General features: G+C 25.0%; 2 protein-coding genes across 3 annotated transcripts; one reads left to right on the forward strand and one right to left on the reverse strand.

The window, feature by feature from the left end:
* Positions 1–1,401: 1,401 nt before the first annotated feature.
* Positions 1,402–13,490, reverse strand: LOC114121294 (catalase). The gene is made up of 9 exons (XM_027983556.2): positions 12,881–13,490; positions 4,565–4,736; positions 4,365–4,506; positions 3,039–3,189; positions 2,800–2,979; positions 2,362–2,706; positions 2,050–2,282; positions 1,825–1,957; positions 1,402–1,740 (listed from the first exon to the last, which is right to left on the reverse strand). The coding sequence occupies exons 1-9, from the start codon at positions 12,938–12,940 to the stop codon at positions 1,642–1,644; spliced, it is 1,515 nt and encodes a 504-aa protein (XP_027839357.1). The 5' UTR covers positions 12,941–13,490; the 3' UTR covers positions 1,402–1,641.
* Positions 13,491–13,838: 348 nt separating this feature from the next.
* Positions 13,839–17,702, forward strand: LOC126550500 (E3 SUMO-protein ligase KIAA1586-like). 2 transcript variants are annotated; one of them, XM_050202255.1, is made up of 3 exons: positions 13,839–14,602; positions 14,717–14,833; positions 15,262–17,702. In XM_050202255.1, the coding sequence occupies exons 1-3, from the start codon at positions 14,522–14,524 to the stop codon at positions 17,263–17,265; spliced, it is 2,202 nt and encodes a 733-aa protein (XP_050058212.1). In that variant the 5' UTR covers positions 13,839–14,521; the 3' UTR covers positions 17,266–17,702. The 2 variants fall into 2 exon arrangements, with proteins under 2 accessions (XP_050058212.1, XP_050058213.1); XM_050202256.1 differs by having other exon boundaries at positions 13,839–14,549; positions 15,262–17,701.
* Positions 17,703–19,715: the final 2,013 nt, after the last annotated feature.

The following is a 19,715-nucleotide window of genomic DNA, read 5'->3' on the forward strand; positions in this document are numbered from 1 at the left end:
TATGGGGAGCGCGTATAACAGCTGAAAACATATAATGTATACTTTGTATAGAAAATGATTTTTGATTATATTATATTATATATTATATATTATATATATATTATATTATATATTATATTTTCAAAGATTGTTATTTATACCTGTGTATATTTTTTTGGAATGAACCGTTATAAGTTATAACTTATAATAAAAAAAATGACGCCTCGGACACAAAGTTGAAATAAAAGACAATCCTGCATAAAACAAGACGTATAATCACTCTAAGGCCTAGGTCCTAGGATAACACCCATTTAGTATAAACTAGATCATTTTCGATACATGTATACATTGTACAAAGTAAAATGCAATTCCTCAATTAAAAGCAATTTGCCTATGTAATTTTATATGTTCAAAGAATTAAAGCTGTAGGTAATGTTAATTTATGTTGTAGGTAACCTCATAATATTTAACCAGCATATCACAATATAAGTTAAGTTTTATGGATAATATTTACCTAGATAATTATACAGAGTGGTATATAATATAGACCGGTTGTAATCAATGTGAATAAAACCTATGACTAGAGTACTAGATGCACCCTTTTTTGTAGGATAGTACTTTTTATGCATGTCCTAGTGCTGTTAACAATAGTGTTAGGTAAGTACATGAAATTATGCTCTTTAAAAAATATATATTATGGGCTAATACATGTTAATGATTTCATAATTTAGTTATTAATTTATATTTTAATGGTTCAACTTAATGCATTCTGATTGGTTAGTAGCATAGTAAATTTAATCTGTTATCTGTTAGTATGTAAGAAACATATTAATACAGTTTTCTATTTATTTATTTAAACTTTACACTTGGTATTTTTACCTTTAAAAAATAATTTAAATATTTTTACTTAAATTTCAAAAAAATTTCATTATAAAAACATACCAAATGAGTTAACATTATAATTAAAACTAATTAGTTTTTAAAGTAAATAAAAATAATAATTAAAAAAATAGGCTAATTAGATTAAAAAAATATTTTTTAGAAGAATATGATGTATGCTCTGTGATATGAGCAAAAAATGGATAGAACAAGCATTAAACAATTACAATAGAGGAGAAGCTAAGTTTTAAAATGTACTTTTTTTAAAATTTTTATATCAGGTCTTCATAACCATAATAGATACTTAGTTATTTTAAATAATACCTAGGTAAATATAAATTGTACAAGATTCCTAGGCAAGATCCAATTATGTAACATTTTCATAGTACTCAGATACATTCAGAGTACATTTATTAGATTCTAATCTCATTTAATGGTAAGGAAAAGTCTAACAGCTTAACGTGTTCATCAACTTTTATTTTAAATTGATTAATTTAATAGAAATAAAAGATAAAGTGAGTCATGATATAAAAAATAAAAATGTAATATAATAGGTAATATATTTAAAAAAATGTTTTGATTTTAAACTATTCAATATAATATGAAATACATAAATGTGATTTTAAAGTTAAAATGAATAAACTTATAAAATTATTAAGTCACTTGAATAATTACAGTTTGCCTTATACACAGCATTTTAAGAATTAATAAACTAAAAAAAAAATAGATATATAATTTGTGATTTTTATTTATTTTAAATAATTATTCGGTTTATTAAAATTATTAAAGATTTGCTTTTGAACACTTGGCCAACTTCAAATGTTCTCTAAGTTCTTTACCTAAACCATCGTCAATTTGAGTGAAATGATAAATTGCCTTTTCCTAAAAATAATAAAATAAAAAATAAACAATACTAAAATGATGAAAATTTATGTGTAAAATTAAAGTAATAAAATATGTTCATACTTGTAAAAAGTCAGCAGCATGTTTTAAGTTGTCTACTATATTTTCTACCAATCTATTTTGTTCATCTTTAGGTAAAACGTTTCTATAAAGTAAACCTGCCTGGGTATAGTTATCATCATTACTTAAGTCATACCTGTAAAATAAAATGTTGAAAAAATGTTTAAGCTAAATGCATAAAAAATTATGTTTATAATATTAATGATGTAAATAATTTTATTTTCATACTTGGCGACAGCACCAGAAACATCAAATGAAGACATGCGATACGCGGGTTGTTGTTCTGGTCCAGAAAAACTATTAGGATAGTAATTTGGTGCAGACCCTTGATTATCATAAGCTTGAGGCCCATCGCGTTGATAATTGGTGACTTTTGAACGATATGGACAATTTACAGGCAACTGCAAATAGTTAGCTCCTAAACGATGACGATGTGTATCACTATAAGAAAATAATCGTCCCTAAAATCAAAAAATTAAAACAATTATATAATATAACTCTAAAAAATAATACTTATGAAAAATATAAAATAATAAAAACCTGGAGAAGTTTATCAGGACTAGGTTCAATACCAGGCACCATATGTGCTGGGCTAAAAGCAATTTGTTCGATATCAGCAAAATAGTTGGTGGGGTTACGATTCAATACTAGTTTGCCAACTGGTATTAATGGATAATCAGCATGTGACCAAACTTTTGTAATATCAAAAGGATTGAATTTATTAGCAGCAGCTTCTTCAAATGTCATCACTTGTATATAGAGAGTCCAAGTTGGATGGTTACCATTAGCAATAGCATTGAATAAATCACGGTTTGAATAATCTGGGTCATCAGCTGCAAGATCTCGAGCTCTTTTAACATCCAAATTTTTTATACCTTGATCGGTCTAAAAATAGTTGGTACACAGCTTTTATTAAATTTATTATTTGATAGCATCGAAGGAACTTAGTATTCATTAATAAGCTATTATTTGTAATACCTTGAAATGAAATTTAACATAAACTGCATTATCACAAGAATTGACCATTTTAAATGTATGAGATCCATAACCGTTCATATGACGATATCCGTCTGGAATTCCACGATCTGAGAACAGTATCATCACTTGGTGTAATGATTCAGGACGAAGAGTCAAAAAGTCCCAAAACATATTAGCATCCTAAATACAATTTTAATATAGCTCTGGTACTAATCATATTATTTATTATATTGTATTACCTTTAAATGGGTAACTGGATTTCTCTTTTGGGTATGAATAAAACTTGGAAATAAAATTGGGTCTCTTATAAAAAATATTGGTGTGTTGTTTCCAACTAAATCCCAAACTCCATCTTCAGTATAAAACTTTATAGCAAAACCTCTTGGGTCTCTAATAATAATACAAATATATATCATAATTATACATGGCGTATACATAGATAAGTAGGTACATTATTATAGATTATTATTTATCAATTTTTTAATAATCAAACTTTTATAAAACTATAAAACTAATCTATTGACAAATTTAATTTAATTTTAATTTTAATGAATACCTATAATTTCTTAAATTATCAAAAATGTCATAATATATAGTTATACTAGTGTAGGTATTAAATAATATCAAAAGCATAATTTTACACTTATAAGGTATGTAAACACTAAGAAATAGTAAGAATAAATAACTGTAGCTTTTAGATTACATAATGTATACTATTAAGCACAATATAATATAGTTTTTACGATAATTTAAGAAGTTTTATGTATAATTATAATTAATATATATATATAAAGGCAAGCATAGGGGAGAGCTGGTAGGCTCGACCAGAATAGTTTTAGGGGAAAAATAAAATTTCAAATTTATGTATATTATATTTTTAATTTTTCTATAACAATATATTTCTGGATATCATAAAAATTGTATTTATTGTAATAATGAAATAAAATTTAAAAAATATAAGTATACCACTTCATAAGTTTTATTGATTTATTCATCTAACAAAAACATTGTGAACAAAATATGTACTATGACTATAGACTAGGTATGGGAAAAAGGAGAGTTAATTTATAATTCCTCTTTAATTTAAATTATTACATGATTACACATTAATACCTTACTAAGTTTATATTTAGGTTATAGACACATAATATATGCATTATGTATTAATATAATTTGTGTAGGTACACAATTTGTATTTATTCAACCAAGCTTTTTTTTTAAATTTTAGGTAGATAGGTAGGTATGTTTCTTTATTTTTATGCTTTTTATATTTACGAGTATATAATTTCATTTTAAAAAATTCAAATTTTATTTTTAACTCCAAAAAGTAAAAATATATGTTTAAAAATTAGCACATTTATGTTGTTTGCACATACATACTTGATTCTATTTATATAAATAAATATTACTCAGTCTTTATTTTACAATAAGAATGTATGTTAGTGTTAAAAAAAAAATAGGAACACTGTCCAAGTATTGAGGCACTAATTGTTTCAGGTTTGACCGGAAATTTAAGTCTGCGCACACCTACGATGTATCATAAGACACATAAAATAAATATATACCTAACAGTGTCAGCTGATCCACTCTCTCCACCAACAGTAGAAAATCTTACAGCAACAGGAGTTTGTTTTCCAATGCTTGAAAATATATCAGCCTTACAATATTTTGTAATATCATGTGTTACTTCAAAATAACCAAATGCACCTAAAATACATTTCATTTTTTTTAATGTAAATAAAATATTATTGAAAGTTAAAATAACCTCCTCCTTTAGCATGTACTACTCGTTCTGGAATTCGTTCACGGTCAAAATGCGATATTTCATCTAAAAAAGTATGATCTTGTAACACCAGTGGTCCATTTACTCCAGCTTGAATTGTATTAGTATGATCATCAACTGGCGCACCATTCCCTGTCCTAATAACACGAGTATTCTGAAATGTAATAAAATCAATAATTATTTTTGTTAAGTATTAATAGGTATATTAATTTAAATTTATTATTATTTTATAGAAAAATCTTAATTTCAAATTGAAATATAAAATAAAAAAAGCTAATAAATAATGCATTAACAGAAATCAAATTATCTTTTGCAATATACAAAACTTAAACTATTTAGTATATACAGTAAAACCTGTCGAATATGAAACCTGAATAATATGGAAATCTGTAATTTCTGAAAAAATTATTCAGTCCCGACGACTTCAATACATTTTTTAACACATCATGCCCTAAGAAAGATGAAACTTGTCTAACGTGGAAATGGAAACAATATTTTTGTCGTTGACCTATTTATTATAGAAATATCTATATTTTAAAATTATCAGTTAATAAATAATATATAATCTATATTCTATATTAATTAAGATTGTATCGTTACACTACATTTATTTTTTCGTTTATGTTGTAACAGTATTTTGTGCAAATAAGTAAATAACGCCTCGGACTGCACAAAGTTTTTATATTCACATATTATTATTTTTAGATTCTGAACGGAGTGATGATTGTATTCTACAATGATGTTTTTTTTGTGTCTATGTACCTACAGCATAATTAGTCGAAATAATGCTTCAATTTGCCCCTATATCATTAAATATGTATACTAGTGCATACTCAGAACCGTATCAAGCAATTCAGCGCCCCGGGGCAAAATTTTTTCACGCCTTACGATTTATCTACTAATTGTTTTCTTATTATATAAATCTCCATGGAATACCATATAAACACACATCACGAATACCAACTATAATATAGTATAGGTATAATATTTATTATGTATCATTATTCATTTATTTTAATTAAAAATAATAGGTAATAAATTAATCGATAACATAATACATAAAATACATAAAAATACCAAACAATATTTTGTTGCCCTCCCCCATTAACACGGCTCTGTGTGTATTAGTGTATTTCATGATATTTTTTCGATAGATGTATTTTAAAAATAATAATTGTGACAAGTAATAAAAAACTTAAGGAAAAGGGAATTTTTAAGCAAATCTAATTGTTGAAAAAATAGATTTTGTGTTTTTTGGAGAACAAAATGTTTCGCTGGGTCAAAATTCTTAAAAATTTAATACAAGATCCCACATAAGTTATTCTTAATCTAAATAACCGGGAATCGTTTTTTTATTTTAAGTACAAAAAGGATCCTATTTTCTATTTTTCTACCATGAACTAGCCTCAAAGTTTCAGATTGAACCATTTTTTCTACTCTCCAAAGCGTGATGACAAACAAAAATAAAAATATCATTCAAATCATTATAAGACCAATAGATTCATCGATCCGCTTATAATTTAAAAAATGCTAGGTAATACTGAAGAAGTACAAAAATGTCTATTTAACAATGTTTCTTATTTTTTGAACGAATGGTATAGTACAGTAATAAACTAAATAAAAAAGTCTTGAACCACAATGTATATCTCACTAATCCGACTGACCTTTTTTTGTTAAGCGGTTTTAAATTTGGTCTTTTTTTAATGATTATAGGTTTTTGTTAAAAATATCATTACTTTTGGTTGACTTCAATACACGATTTATAGGATCTTAAACTGTACTTTAATATCACTGACGTTATCTTTATTTTGTACAAGGATTATCGATTATGCATATCTCGGCTTTCTCAGTTTTTATCTTTTAGGCATTTGATGTATTGCTATAGAGATAAGTGATCTGCTTCTTGAAAGTTATCAACAGCAAAAAGGCACATTCAGATAAACTCATTCATTAATAAGCTAGTTCATTACTTTCCGCTATCACTTCGCTGTATAAATTGCCTACTACTTATTATTTGCTTATTTTTTGGTTGTTATAGTAAATTATTATTATTATTACAGGCATTTAGAACGGATAGTTCCCTAAACCGACATTAATTTTTAAAAAATAGCAAATTTACGATTTTTTTATATACTGCCAAATTACATGTTTTTAACTATACAGGAATTACCTTATAATTTTTATGATGAGCGAGTGAGTCAAAAACAAAAATTTTAAATTTGAATGTCTCCAATATTAAAACTGCTTAATGTTACTTATTTATTAATATTACCTAAAGATTTTGGCTTAGTTGATGTTAAAAATTACAAAAACCAAAGTAGTCAGGAAGCAAATTAAAGGTGTAAGTAAATTGATTTGCATGTAAAAATACATAGTATATTCTGCTTGAACTTAGTTGCTGTACACTCAAATAATTGATCTATGACAATATAGGCTCGGTAAATGTGGAGTTAAGATGATTTGAAAATTATATTAGGTAATTAATATTAATTTAACAACAATTTATAATTCGTTAACGATTTTTAGAGTACCTATATTATGTGTGATTAGCACGCTTTAATACTAGATTTAATATGAAATTTCAATGTTAATTGATTTATAATCAAAGTTAAAGGTAAAAATATTATTTATACTTAAACATTGCCTTTTTCGTTATTTTAATTTTTAAACTAAAAATGAGAATCTTTAAAATGTATAATTTATAATACCTATATCTTGCTTTAAAATTAAAACATCGAAAAAAGTCAACATTTATGCAAAGGTATAATGTTCTTACCTTTAACTTTGATAATAAGTTAATTTACTCTCCTATTATTTAATATTTAGTATTCCAAAAATCAAAATACTCGATAAATCGCCTTGTATACCTATTACAATAAACAATTATTAATTTGTTCATAAACAAAATTAAAATGATAAAATGTGTTGTACGTATAGGAATGACTAATGATTTTTAAGTATATTATGACTATAAGGCTATAAATAATTATAGATAATAACATTGCAGTTGACGGTTCTTTTATTCTTTATGGTTTTGTTTTGTTAACATTAAATAATAATTATCACTAATTATTCACATTAATTATAACAGTTTGTAGTGTAATTTTAATACCTAATAGCTAATACAATAAAAAATATTGCTAGTTTAAATACTTATTTTAGAGTAATATAATAAATTAGGGATAATATAAATACTGCATAGGTGTATATTTAAGTATTTAACTAACCTTTATAGTGAAAAAAACAAATATCAACGGAATTTATTATTAATATTCTATTTTAAAATACAATGGGCCTAGGCCACTGCAATAATTGTGTGAAATCTGAATTCAATGATAATTGTTGAATTATTATATACGACAAAACGACTGAGCAAGGATGATGGGTATAATGTATAAATATACGTATTATTATTAGTAAATATATTTTTTTAATTAACAATTCCATTGATAGAGCTAACTTTTATTAAAAATAATCGCTTTTATTTTCTGATAGTATTATAATATTGGGTAATTAACTATAGTCAATACTGAAGTATCGTATACGTAATACATAGAACGATATGAATAGATTTGTGCCGTTTCCTATAAAAAGCTTTAATATTATTATATTAATAGCTTCCACATATTTTGAAAATTGTATTTCGTATAATTATTAAAAATATGTACAAATTACAAATAGAGGGTAATATTCTACAGGCCGCATTGATCTCCGTTTTTCAATATTTTAATCTCAAACGTTATTATTTGTCTTCAAAAATAATACAATTTTAAGCAATTTTGTATAAATTATATTTTACTATTATTTTGATGAAATAAAAATCGAAGTTCGATGCAGCTTGTTGGAAGTCTTCTTCTTTCAAATAAAAATATAGTTACCAAAATCCGACAATTCTACAGACTACAAGGCCTAAGAATTCATCTCGTGAAGTCATTTTTTTCGATATAATACACCCTATCAACCCCCCTTAAATAGGTATGTATCGGATAGTAAATTAGTAGAAAGGTATTATAATTAAGGTGGTAACTAAAATACAAAATTTAATTTTCAAATTTTATAGAATTGCGGAAAATTTGAAAATCTGGCATCGGGTCCCTTAGAGTAAAAATAGACTATGTTATAACTTATATTTCTTCAATTAATATATTTTTGAATAACAACAAAAATGATAACAAAAATGGTTTGAGGAGAAATCATTATTTTAAGTACCTATGAATATGAAATATCGTCAACTTCATTCACTTTTAATACTGTTTGTTGTAGACAAAAACTCAACAAAAAAAAATCAATTAAATTAATAGTTATTTATAGTTTGATGTACAATGGGTAAGACAATTTAAAATAAACTTTTGATAGGTACTCTTACTTTAAAGTTTTTACTTCGCATTAATTATCATTCATAAAACAAAATAATATCATAGATTAAATGTAGTATATTTAATCTATGATAATATACATTAACACATATTTAACTAAATAGATAGGTAGTCTATAAATAATGCACCATTAACGTAATAACGTCAATAACTCTTTTCATTTCATTTTTTATATTCGAGTATACATATGGTTAATTTATAATAGGTATAATATTAAAATAAATAGTTATTTTCATAATGATTGGGTAAGAAATACTTAAACGATCAATGATTTGAATAATTATTACGGTATTAAACATATAAAAAACAAACCAAGTATTCCAAAAAAATCAATATTAGATTTAAAATAACTATTACGTAATTTATACTGGGTATACCGTATACACGATATTTATTAAGCTATTATATTTCATATTTATACAATTAAAATATATTCCTAACTAAAATCAGCTATGAAGGCTATAATTTTCTGAAATCTATTTTTAATTTTTCTAATAGGTATTAAGTGTTTATTCAAGTAATTTAATATTTTAAAATGTGCATAAATTTATTATTATTTAAGCATAAGTCGAGGCATAAGTATATTGCTACAAAAATAAGTAATATAATAAAAGTATAAAATCATTAAGAATTACGATATTAAAATTTCGATTGTATTTAAATGTATTATTTTTACACAATATTAAATTGTAGTTTCAAACATTTTGAAAAAACTAAATCATATCGGGTGTGGGACGACATGTTTGTCCTGAATCCTTAAGTCCTAAGGCTATAGGTCAAGTATCTACAAAACTTGATTTGCTAGAAATACTTTTACTCCAACGATAATTTAAAAAAAATCAAGGTTGATTTCTGACGTATTATTTGTCACAAGTAATCAATATTATTCAAAATAAATTAAATCACTATTTAAACAATTAAAAATAACTTTGACCAATAAATAGTTTATACAAAAACAAGTTGGTTGATTTCTAGAGATTTTATCATTTAACAATATTTTAAGTATACTTAACTAATATTTAAAGTAAGATAAGCAAGTTTTTTATTTTTAGTTTCAATAACTTGTTTGGATGAAATATAATATAGGCGTTTCCAAGGTTAATATATATATCAGTTCTATTCATTGTCCATTAACATTTAATATGGAAACTAATACATACAAAAGTAAAATACTAAATGAATTTTAAAAAGGTCATTAAGTCATTGATTTAGTATGGTTTTAAAATAGGACAGTGCAAGTAGAAATATTTTAATATTCATGTTCTTTAATTATTATTAATGATAAATAAGAGTATAATTATTTAACTTGAAACAATTTTAAATAATAATATATTTAAACAATGTAAACTGTTATGGCTATTTGCCTTTGCCTATTAGTGAAATTAAAACAATATAACCTAGTCTAAGTAGCTAGCATAAAATTATAGACTAGGATCTAGTCTGTGTTTTGAACAATTATTTTTTGTAGGTTTAAAATATAAATGACAATATATATAATATTTATAATTATTCATTATATTATACATGAATAAATTCAAAAAATTGTGTTCATGACAAGTCTACCTTTTGGATCAAAAAATATAAAAATAAAATTTGTTTTGTGTCACAAAAATATTATAAAAACAACTTAAATAAAAGAAGTAAATGAATAGCAAAATTCAACTTACTGTCACACAAATTTAATTTTGATATATTTTACTTATTGTCAATAGATATTTAAATCATATTTAATTATTTAGCTATATGGGACATGCTTAGGTACCAATAGTACAATTGAGTATACATAACCTAAGTGCATTGTTAATAGTTTATTGCATTGGTAGTAACCTGTCTAGTACTTATAGTACCTGGATACTTATTGTATGCAAATTAAATAATAGTGTAACAAATAAGTAACAATATGAAAAATGATTATTGACGGTGTTAAGTACAAAATAGTCATCAAGAGGATATTATAATAGTAATTAACAGTGATGTAATTGCTCTTGGTCATAACTTATAACTTCATAAGCGAAGTCAAAAATAGTAAGAATATTAATATATTGTCTATATTGACTATTAAACTTGTCTTTTTTTGTACTGCACAAAATTGTTTTTATATAATTTGAAATAGATTGAACATTGATACTTGACGTTTTTCCTAAATATTTATATTAATATAGCCATATTTACATAAATATTTTCAAAATAATTTTACCATTTTTGGACTGGAAATATTTCATTAGTTTTACTAACATAATAGGTAATTTTATTTTTTTTTGTAGAATTTTAGGTTTGAATAAGATCAAATTTAAATCTAATAAGTTTTTTTTTACTCAAAAGTTCCAAAAATTAGAATTCAAATATTTAAATACATAATTTAAAGATAAAAGGGGAAGAAGAGCAAATTTGATGAATCGTTTTATATCATAAATAAGATATTTTTAAATTTTAGACAATATTATTATACTTAATAATTATAGGTAATTATTAATTTATAGTTTAACATACATTTTTATGTATTAATATAAACATTAATAAACATAACAAAATTAAATTAAATATATTTTTTATACTTATATTTGTGAGAATATAAATGTTTTGAAGTTAAAAAATAGCAAATTAAATATATAATATTTTAATATTTATGACTATGAATTACAACTCTACAACAAACATATTAATATTAATTTGTTAATTGTTGACCTATGATAAAAAAAAAATGTATAGTAAATTATAATACCTACATGGCAATTTTTGTATTACTTAAAAATTTAAGATAAGTTGTATAATATCATGACAGTTTTTTTTTTTATAATAATATTAATAAAAATAAACTTTATTATTACATCATACCCAGAAACTATCAATGCACTTATCTCGAAACATTAAAATAATAAAATAGATAATCATCTCATTTTATAATAACAACTTACAAAAAAATATTTCAAAAAATAATTTAGAAAACAATCGTTGATGATAATAAAATAATAATTAATTATCTTATTACTACAAAAATTAAACAATATCATAGAAACGTGTGCACTATACCTTTGAATCTTTTAGATTTTGTTGTTTTAAATTGTATAAATATTTGAATGAAAAAATAAGTTAAATAATTCGCTAAAAATATCGTACATGATCCAAAGTGTAATTACAAAATACTAATATATTTACTAAAATGTTATTGTATGTACTAATAAATAAGTTCAGTGATTAATTCCATGATAATTATTTAAAATTTATAAATATAATTAACTCATTCACTGTGGATGACTGTAAATGGTGTCCATTAGGATAATTGTTATTAAGTGCATTACAATTTTATCAGTGTTGAGATTAAATTATTAGTTTTTTGTTAGTGTCTCCTACAAATATTACTCCATATGTATGTACTTTGATATTTTAATTTAACAAATTTTAAGATTTTTTTTAAATTCCTATTTGCATATTTTTTATTTTTTATTTTATTTTTATTCAATATCATAAAAGATTACTAGGCACCGCTGAGTTTAAACTCATGTAGAGGTCTAGGTATACTAAAATATACGATAAATGAAGGTAAAATACATTTATAACACTTTATTTGTTTTAGGTTTACTGGTATAATTTTAAAAAAATTAAATATTTAATTGGTGTTTATAGGTAGTTCATTAATAATAAATAATTGAATAGTATAAAAATATTTAATAAATTATAGATATAATAATTAATTACTTCAAAAGATTTTTTTGAATCACTGAGTTCAGAGTTGGTTATCAGCCAGATATTTATTGTAAGACATTATTATTATTTATACCTACTTTTTTCTATTAAATTTATTTCTACGTTCACAAGTGTAACAGCAAAAAAATGAAATAATTAATTGGTACTTAACACTTATAATTTACTAATAATAAACAATTTACTAAGTATTGAAGAAAATCATATAATAAGTTATTACCTCAACAGATTTTTTAAAATCTTCGAGTTGGTTATCAGCCGGCTCTTTATTGTTTGACATTATTATTGTATCTTGTTTTTTCTATTAAATTTATAACTATATTTTTAAATGCGATGTTTGACTTCTATTGGAAAAATATCGTTACAGACACACGTAACACTCCTTCAACCATAGACCGCACACCGGCAACTACTAAGTACAACTGCACAATGCACAAGACAAGTCTGTAGTCAACAATCTACAACACTGGGCTGGCGTGTTGCAACCTACGACCTACCCATCTATATTCCACGCATTCAGCACACAATACGTGTAGTTTGTATATTAAAATGTACTAAACGCTAAATAGGTAATAATCGATGTTACAATGTCACTCCGACTCCGTGTGAATGTTGTTTTGCGTGCGTGAGACGCACGCACTCAATCGAGTCAATCATACACATGACACGCTCAACAATAACAGCCACACGCCCCCGTATTCCATTTTCATAAACTATTTACTATATTATATTAACTAAGACTGTGCAATGCGCATTCCATTTTCATAAACAATTAACTAAGACTGTGCAATGCGCATTCCAATTCCCACATCCTAGTATTACACAATCGACTACGTATGAAACTAAATGAAACTATCAAAGTATCGAATACGAATTATGAAGACGATGTGTTTGGACCAACACTGAACACCGACCTCTGATAAGTGAAGAGTGATAACAATATAACTATGAATAAAAACAACATCAAAATATTATATCATAACAAAACATACTGATCAGTAGGCAGTAATCACTTCATAATATTGTTAAATTCTGTGATAATATTATTATGTTTCTGTGATGGTTGTACTTCCGAGCCCCAAGCGTAGCGTCATCATCTCATACCTATAAAAAAAAAAAAAAAATAGATAATAAAATCTATAGATGGATAGTTGTTGGCGATCGTACAATGTACCTATCACTAGATAATATAGTTTAATCGCTTCAATGTTAAATTCGGCACGAGACCTTCGGCCAAAAATCGTTACCTAAATAAAACGATTATAAATTTTGAATTATAGCTGTTCTTTTGAGGTTTCAAGGTTTTTCTTTTAAAGGCTAAACGGTAAATTGATGATGATATGTAGGTACCTATATATACATATTCAGTGGTGTAGTGGAGGGTATACGCGGGTATACGGCGTATACCCACTTCTCTGATTTTTCGTAAGTGCGTATACCTATAGAATAACACATGATACGCGGGTATACGCATATTGGAATGCATTTATTCAGTTATTCTACAAACAGTGCAAATTACGAAAGTATAAGACTGTAATTGGATATTAATATTATCAGATTATCTATTGCACAGCGTATGATTACCCATGGCTAAATAATACCCAATACTTAGCCATGGATATACTGACCATAGAGTTATTTATAAATATTGTGGGAAAACGTATTATATGTACCTAACTGATAAGACGCTACAAAACACCAGCAACGCCCGGCTTCGTCTACCAATAATAATACAATTAATAAATAATAATGTGTATAACCACCATAATCGTCATTCGTCATTGTAGGAACTGCTGTCTGTTGTTTTTCTAACTTATATTAACATATTTTAAGCATTTAACAATTGTAATAAACGTTAAACATGGAACCAGAGAAAAATAAGCGTGGAAGTAAAACTTTATTTTCATATTTTTCAAGAATAAATCAAATAATTATTACTCAAGTATTTAATTTTCGCGTCTTAAAACTATAATAATATTTTCCAATTTGTTTCTAATTTATCTAAATAGTTAATAATGTTTTGACTATCAAATATTTAAAATTATTTGTTATTTAGGACATACCTATGACAAGTTCTGTAACAGTTACTGACACATTAAATACTTTAAATGAAGAATTTGTTGATGACCCAAATTCAAGTTGTAATAGTCTTGTAGAAAAAAATCCTGATCATGTAAGTACATATATTTACTTAATTAAATAGTAAATTGTAAGCAACAAGAAAATATTATTTTAATTTTGTATTTACTATTTAAAACATATATCATAGATTGAAGTGTAAAGTGATATTTTATTTTTTTAGAACATTTTTAAATAATAAACATAGACATGTCAGTATGCCATATATGACATTTGTAGAATAATTGTTTTTGGTATTTATTTAAAATTAGTTATAATAAGTAACTTATTAAGTTAAAAGTTAATTTGAAAAAAAAAGTAACGAGTTAAATGTTAAATTATTATGTACCTTATACTGTTAATGTTTTAAATTATTTTTGAAATAAATTTATAAATTTAAAGTATAAGCAAATCATTTGGGTTTTAATGTTTTAATATTTTGTTTACAAAGGGGATACTTTTATATTTAATAAATCATTTCAGAAACAAGAACAATGGCCTTCTGTGTGGTCACTTGATCAGTGGCTTGAAAGGAAGTCAAAACATCCTTGGTTAATTTGTTTGGATCAAAAATTAGGTTGCATTTTTTGTCAAGAGGTTGGTTGTTTGAAAACTTTTAAAAAACAAGGTGTAGAACTTTCAAAAGAATGGATTTCTTGTTTGATTGATAGTGGTAAACACTTAAATAAGAAAACACAATTAGCCAGTCTTCGAAATAAGATAAAGAAACATGCTGAATCCAGTGCTCATCTTTTTGCTTGCAATATTAAGAAAGACAAAGTGTCTGAAACATTAACTAAGAGCTTTGAAGGTCAACTAAGTAAAAATCAAGATTCAAATGAATATATTTTCCGTACTGCATACTTTATAGCAAATCATAATAGACCTTTTGATGACCATTCAAAGCTTGTAGAATTGCAAAAATCTAACGGTGTGCACTTAGGTTCAATTTTGCATTCTAGGTACTCATGTACTTCTATTATAAATCATATTGCATGCAAAATGAGAGAATCTATTGTAAAAAATATAATCAATTCTGAATCAAAGATTTCTGTTTTAATTGATGAGTCGACAACAGTTAGCTCAAAATCGTGTATGGCAGTATTCATTAAAGCATCAATTTCTCATGAGGATCCAATATTTATTTTCTTGGACTTAGTGAAATTGGAAAAACAAACTGCTGAAAACATAGTTAACCAACTTTTAAATTGTCTGTTTACTTTTGGCTTTCAAGATTCTTATCTTCAACATAACTGGGTGTCTTTTGTTAGCGATGGAGCCAGTGTTTTAGTAGGGAAAAAAAATGGAGTGACCAAACTTTTAAAAGATAAATATCCATTAATATTTTCATGGCACTGCATGAACCACAGATTAGAACTGGCTGTAAATGATTGTATGAAAGACGTTTCTGCAACTAACCATTTTAAAAATTTTATTGATAGTTTATATGTATTGTATAATAGATCACCTAAAAATCAAAATGAACTAAGAAAATCATGTATAGAATTAGACATTTTATTCTTAAAGGCAGGACGAGTTCTTGATGTTCGTTGGGTAGCCAGTAGCTTCAGAGCAGTAGAAATTGTATGGAAAACATATCCAGCGTTATACAACCACTTACAAAATTCTTCATATGATAACCTAAGAGATCAAAAATCTAGATCTAAATATCTTGGATTATGTAAGCGGTTAGGAAGTCCAGAATTTGTCTTAGACTTAGCACTAATGTGTGACGTACTTAAAGAATTGTCATATTTATCTCGTGAATTACAAAGTCATTCAATTACATTGTCGCGTGCTGATGAATCAATTAAAAGAACAATCAGAGTGATTGATTCTTTTAAAACCAAAAATGGAGATTTCATGTTAGAAGCTTTAACTGCACAAAAAACTATGATATTCAAAACCATAGTTTTATCTAGTAATAAAAAAGTATGTTATTTAAACCATAAACAATTTTTGACAAGTTTATGTACTAACCTTAACTCACGTTTACTTGAAACAAATGAAGAGGAATCTTGTATTTTAAATGATATGCAAATTTTAAATGAACATACATGGACTTGTACAGTTGAAAATATAAGATTTGGCGAAGATGAAATAAAGAGATTGACGAATAGATTTCTATTAAATACAGATAATGCAATTCAAGGCTTTCGAAAATATATTAACAATAAAATTATCAATGACGAGTTAAAAGAATTGGACATTTTAATAAAAACATTTCCAGTTTCAACGGCTGAATGTGAAAGGGGATTTAGCCAAATGAATTTAATATGTTCAGATCTCAGGTCTAGATTATCCGTTACTAACATTTCTAGTCTAATGTTTATAAATATTAATGGACCACCAGTTGCAATATGGAATCCAACAAATTATGTAAAAAGTTGGCTGATCAAACATAGATCTACACATGATAACAGATCTCGAAAAGTTGCACAGATAAAATTAAATGAAGAAAAGGCTAGTCTATGGAAAATTTTATAATTTATTTTTTTGTTTATAATTAGATTTATGAAATATAAATATTATAATTTATATTGTATTTATACATAAAATTATTTATATATTTTATTTTGTATTTTAATATTTTCATATAATTCTGTTTCTTATTTTTATTAATTAATAATATAATATATATGTGTATAATTTAAACTTAAAAATCCTATTTGATTAAAACTTAATATTACTTGAATACTTACTATCTGTGTGTCATTAACTCAATATAGCCCATGTAGGTAATCATAAAAAAGAAAAAATTAAAATATTTAATAATATATAATATATATATTGTAGACTGTAAAGTCTTAATTGCAGCAGGGTAGTAATATAGTGTACCTATGTAATATTATGATAAATATAAAACAAAATCAATGAAGCATTAAGGTAACGGGGGGGGGGGGGCGAAGCCCCCCACGTTTATATTTCAATCACATTTAAGCGTATACTCACTAAAAATATTACGACTACATCACTGTACATATTATATTATTATTAATTATAATTGTTAAATTCTGATCACTATTTAATGTAAACGTAGTTATACAATATGCACTATAGTCTATATTTGTATTTTTATAGACTATATGTCTATATAGGTACTATATTATATAGCCATATAGGGTTAGGCTAGTTGAAAGAAAACACCTGGAAATATATATAGGATTAGAACAATTTTAGTCTTTAGATTTAGGTTTAGACAGTAATTCATAAAATATTTGTTTTTTATACTTAAGATTTGAAAATTTGATACAAAATTTCTTTTTGGTTTTCTATCTATAAAACACTATAATTTTAATCGGGAAGTCACATAAATTGGTTGACAATTTAAAGTTAAAATTTTTATGACATTGGATATTATAAATAATTAATTAATAACTAATAGGTACTACTAACCTACTATACTTCTCCTCAAATGTTTTTAGTAGTTATTCAAAATAACTGTGTAAAATTTGCTTAAATTTTGTATTTTATATAGCAGTTTTTACATATATAATCTTTTATTTTTATTCTTTTTGAGCTATTTATAGGTATCAGTGGCGTATTTGGGATAATTTTTCAGGGGGGGGAGGCAAAATGCAAAAATCTCTCACTGTTACAATATCAGGAAGGTTTTAATAATAGCTCAGTGCTAACGTATTTTGCATAAAAAAAGTCTCGAGGGGGGCAAATGCCCCTGTTGCCCCCCCCCCCCTCAAATACGCCACTGATAGGTATGAGAACTTTTCAGTTTATTTTTTTTTTTAAAAATGACTATAAAAAAATGATTGATTTCAACATTTTTAAAAATTGAATACTAGTCGTCTAGTTAGTAATCGGGTAATCCTACATAAGTTTTTCTTATATTTGTAAATAAAAAATAAAAATGTATGGCTAATTGGCTACAATTTTTATAAAATTCACCATAATCGTTACCTAATTCTAACGAAAATTTACAATTTTTTTGTAAAAATTTATTATTTCAAGTTCAAAAGTTAATAAAATAATAAAATATGGTATAAATATATTATATTATTATGATTTAAACTAATAATATAACAAACACAATATTATTGAAAACAATAAATACATTTTCCGTAATACCAATAGTAAAAATAATTACTTTAATAGCAATACATATCTATAAATATATCATAAAATAAATATACTAAATTTTGTAGGCTGTTAGACTGTCACCGCTTAGAATCGTTTTTCGTACATACAATGATATTAATGTACCTATTATAATATATTATATATTTATATTATTAAATTCAAATTTATTATGTAGGTATCTGGTACCTACATTAAAGTGACCGATTCTTGACATGATACGAATAGTAGAGCGAAACTAACTTGTCAACATTTTTAAAATTGTTCATGTTTTGAGAATTTTAATACACTCGATCGTAATAATTTTATTAATATTTCAAGTACCTAAGATTATTTGTTTTTGAATTACAATTTTATAACAAAATCGATAAGTCGAAAACAGGTATCTATTATATTTATATAATATATAATTTAAATTGTTAATAATAAAATATTACATTTTTCTATAACTTTAATTAGTTTTTACCGATTATCTTGTGATCAATATAATTGTTAGCAATTAACCAAGTTGAAAAGAATATCATGGAAATTAAATCTAGGACTATAAAAGCATGGGTAAGATTAAATGAGATTATTGGAATAAAACTGATTATTCAACAGTTTAAAAAAAATAACAGATTTTATTTAATTTAAAATTTTTTTTATATTTTATCAACAAAAATCAGTATTCGGTAACAGAGAATTATTGAAGATTGCGAAACAAACCTTAAGATAGAAAAAAGAAACGAGGATTTAACTATGCTGTGTAGTATGAATACTTGCAGTAGCAGTAGGTGTCAAATGAACTTTGTCGTTGAATATATAGGTCACTTTAATGTAAGTGTTTAATTTATAAATAGATACAA

Source organism: Aphis gossypii, chromosome 2 (assembly GCF_020184175.1).
Source record: "Aphis gossypii isolate Hap1 chromosome 2, ASM2018417v2, whole genome shotgun sequence".
NCBI lineage: Eukaryota > Metazoa > Arthropoda > Insecta > Hemiptera > Aphididae > Aphis > Aphis gossypii.

Excerpts from the sequence above, each read along its gene's own strand:
- LOC114121294 (XM_027983556.2), bottom strand. The coding sequence starts at position 12,940 with ATGTCAAACAATAAAGAGCCGGCTGATAACCAACTCGAAGATTTTAAA. Across the intron at positions 3,190-4,364 it reads GGATCAGCTGACACTGTTAG|AGACCCAAGAGGTTTTGCTA; the intron begins GTATATATTTAT and ends TATTATTATTAG. Across the intron at positions 1,958-2,049 it reads GTTTCTGGTGCTGTCGCCAA|GTATGACTTAAGTAATGATG; the intron begins GTATGAAAATAA and ends TTTATTTTACAG.
- LOC126550500 (XM_050202255.1), top strand. The coding sequence starts at position 14,522 with ATGGAACCAGAGAAAAATAAGCGTGGAAGTAAAACTTTATTTTCATAT. Across the intron at positions 14,603-14,716 it reads ATCAAATAATTATTACTCAA|GACATACCTATGACAAGTTC; the intron begins GTATTTAATTTT and ends TTTGTTATTTAG. Across the intron at positions 14,834-15,261 it reads TAGAAAAAAATCCTGATCAT|AAACAAGAACAATGGCCTTC; the intron begins GTAAGTACATAT and ends AAATCATTTCAG.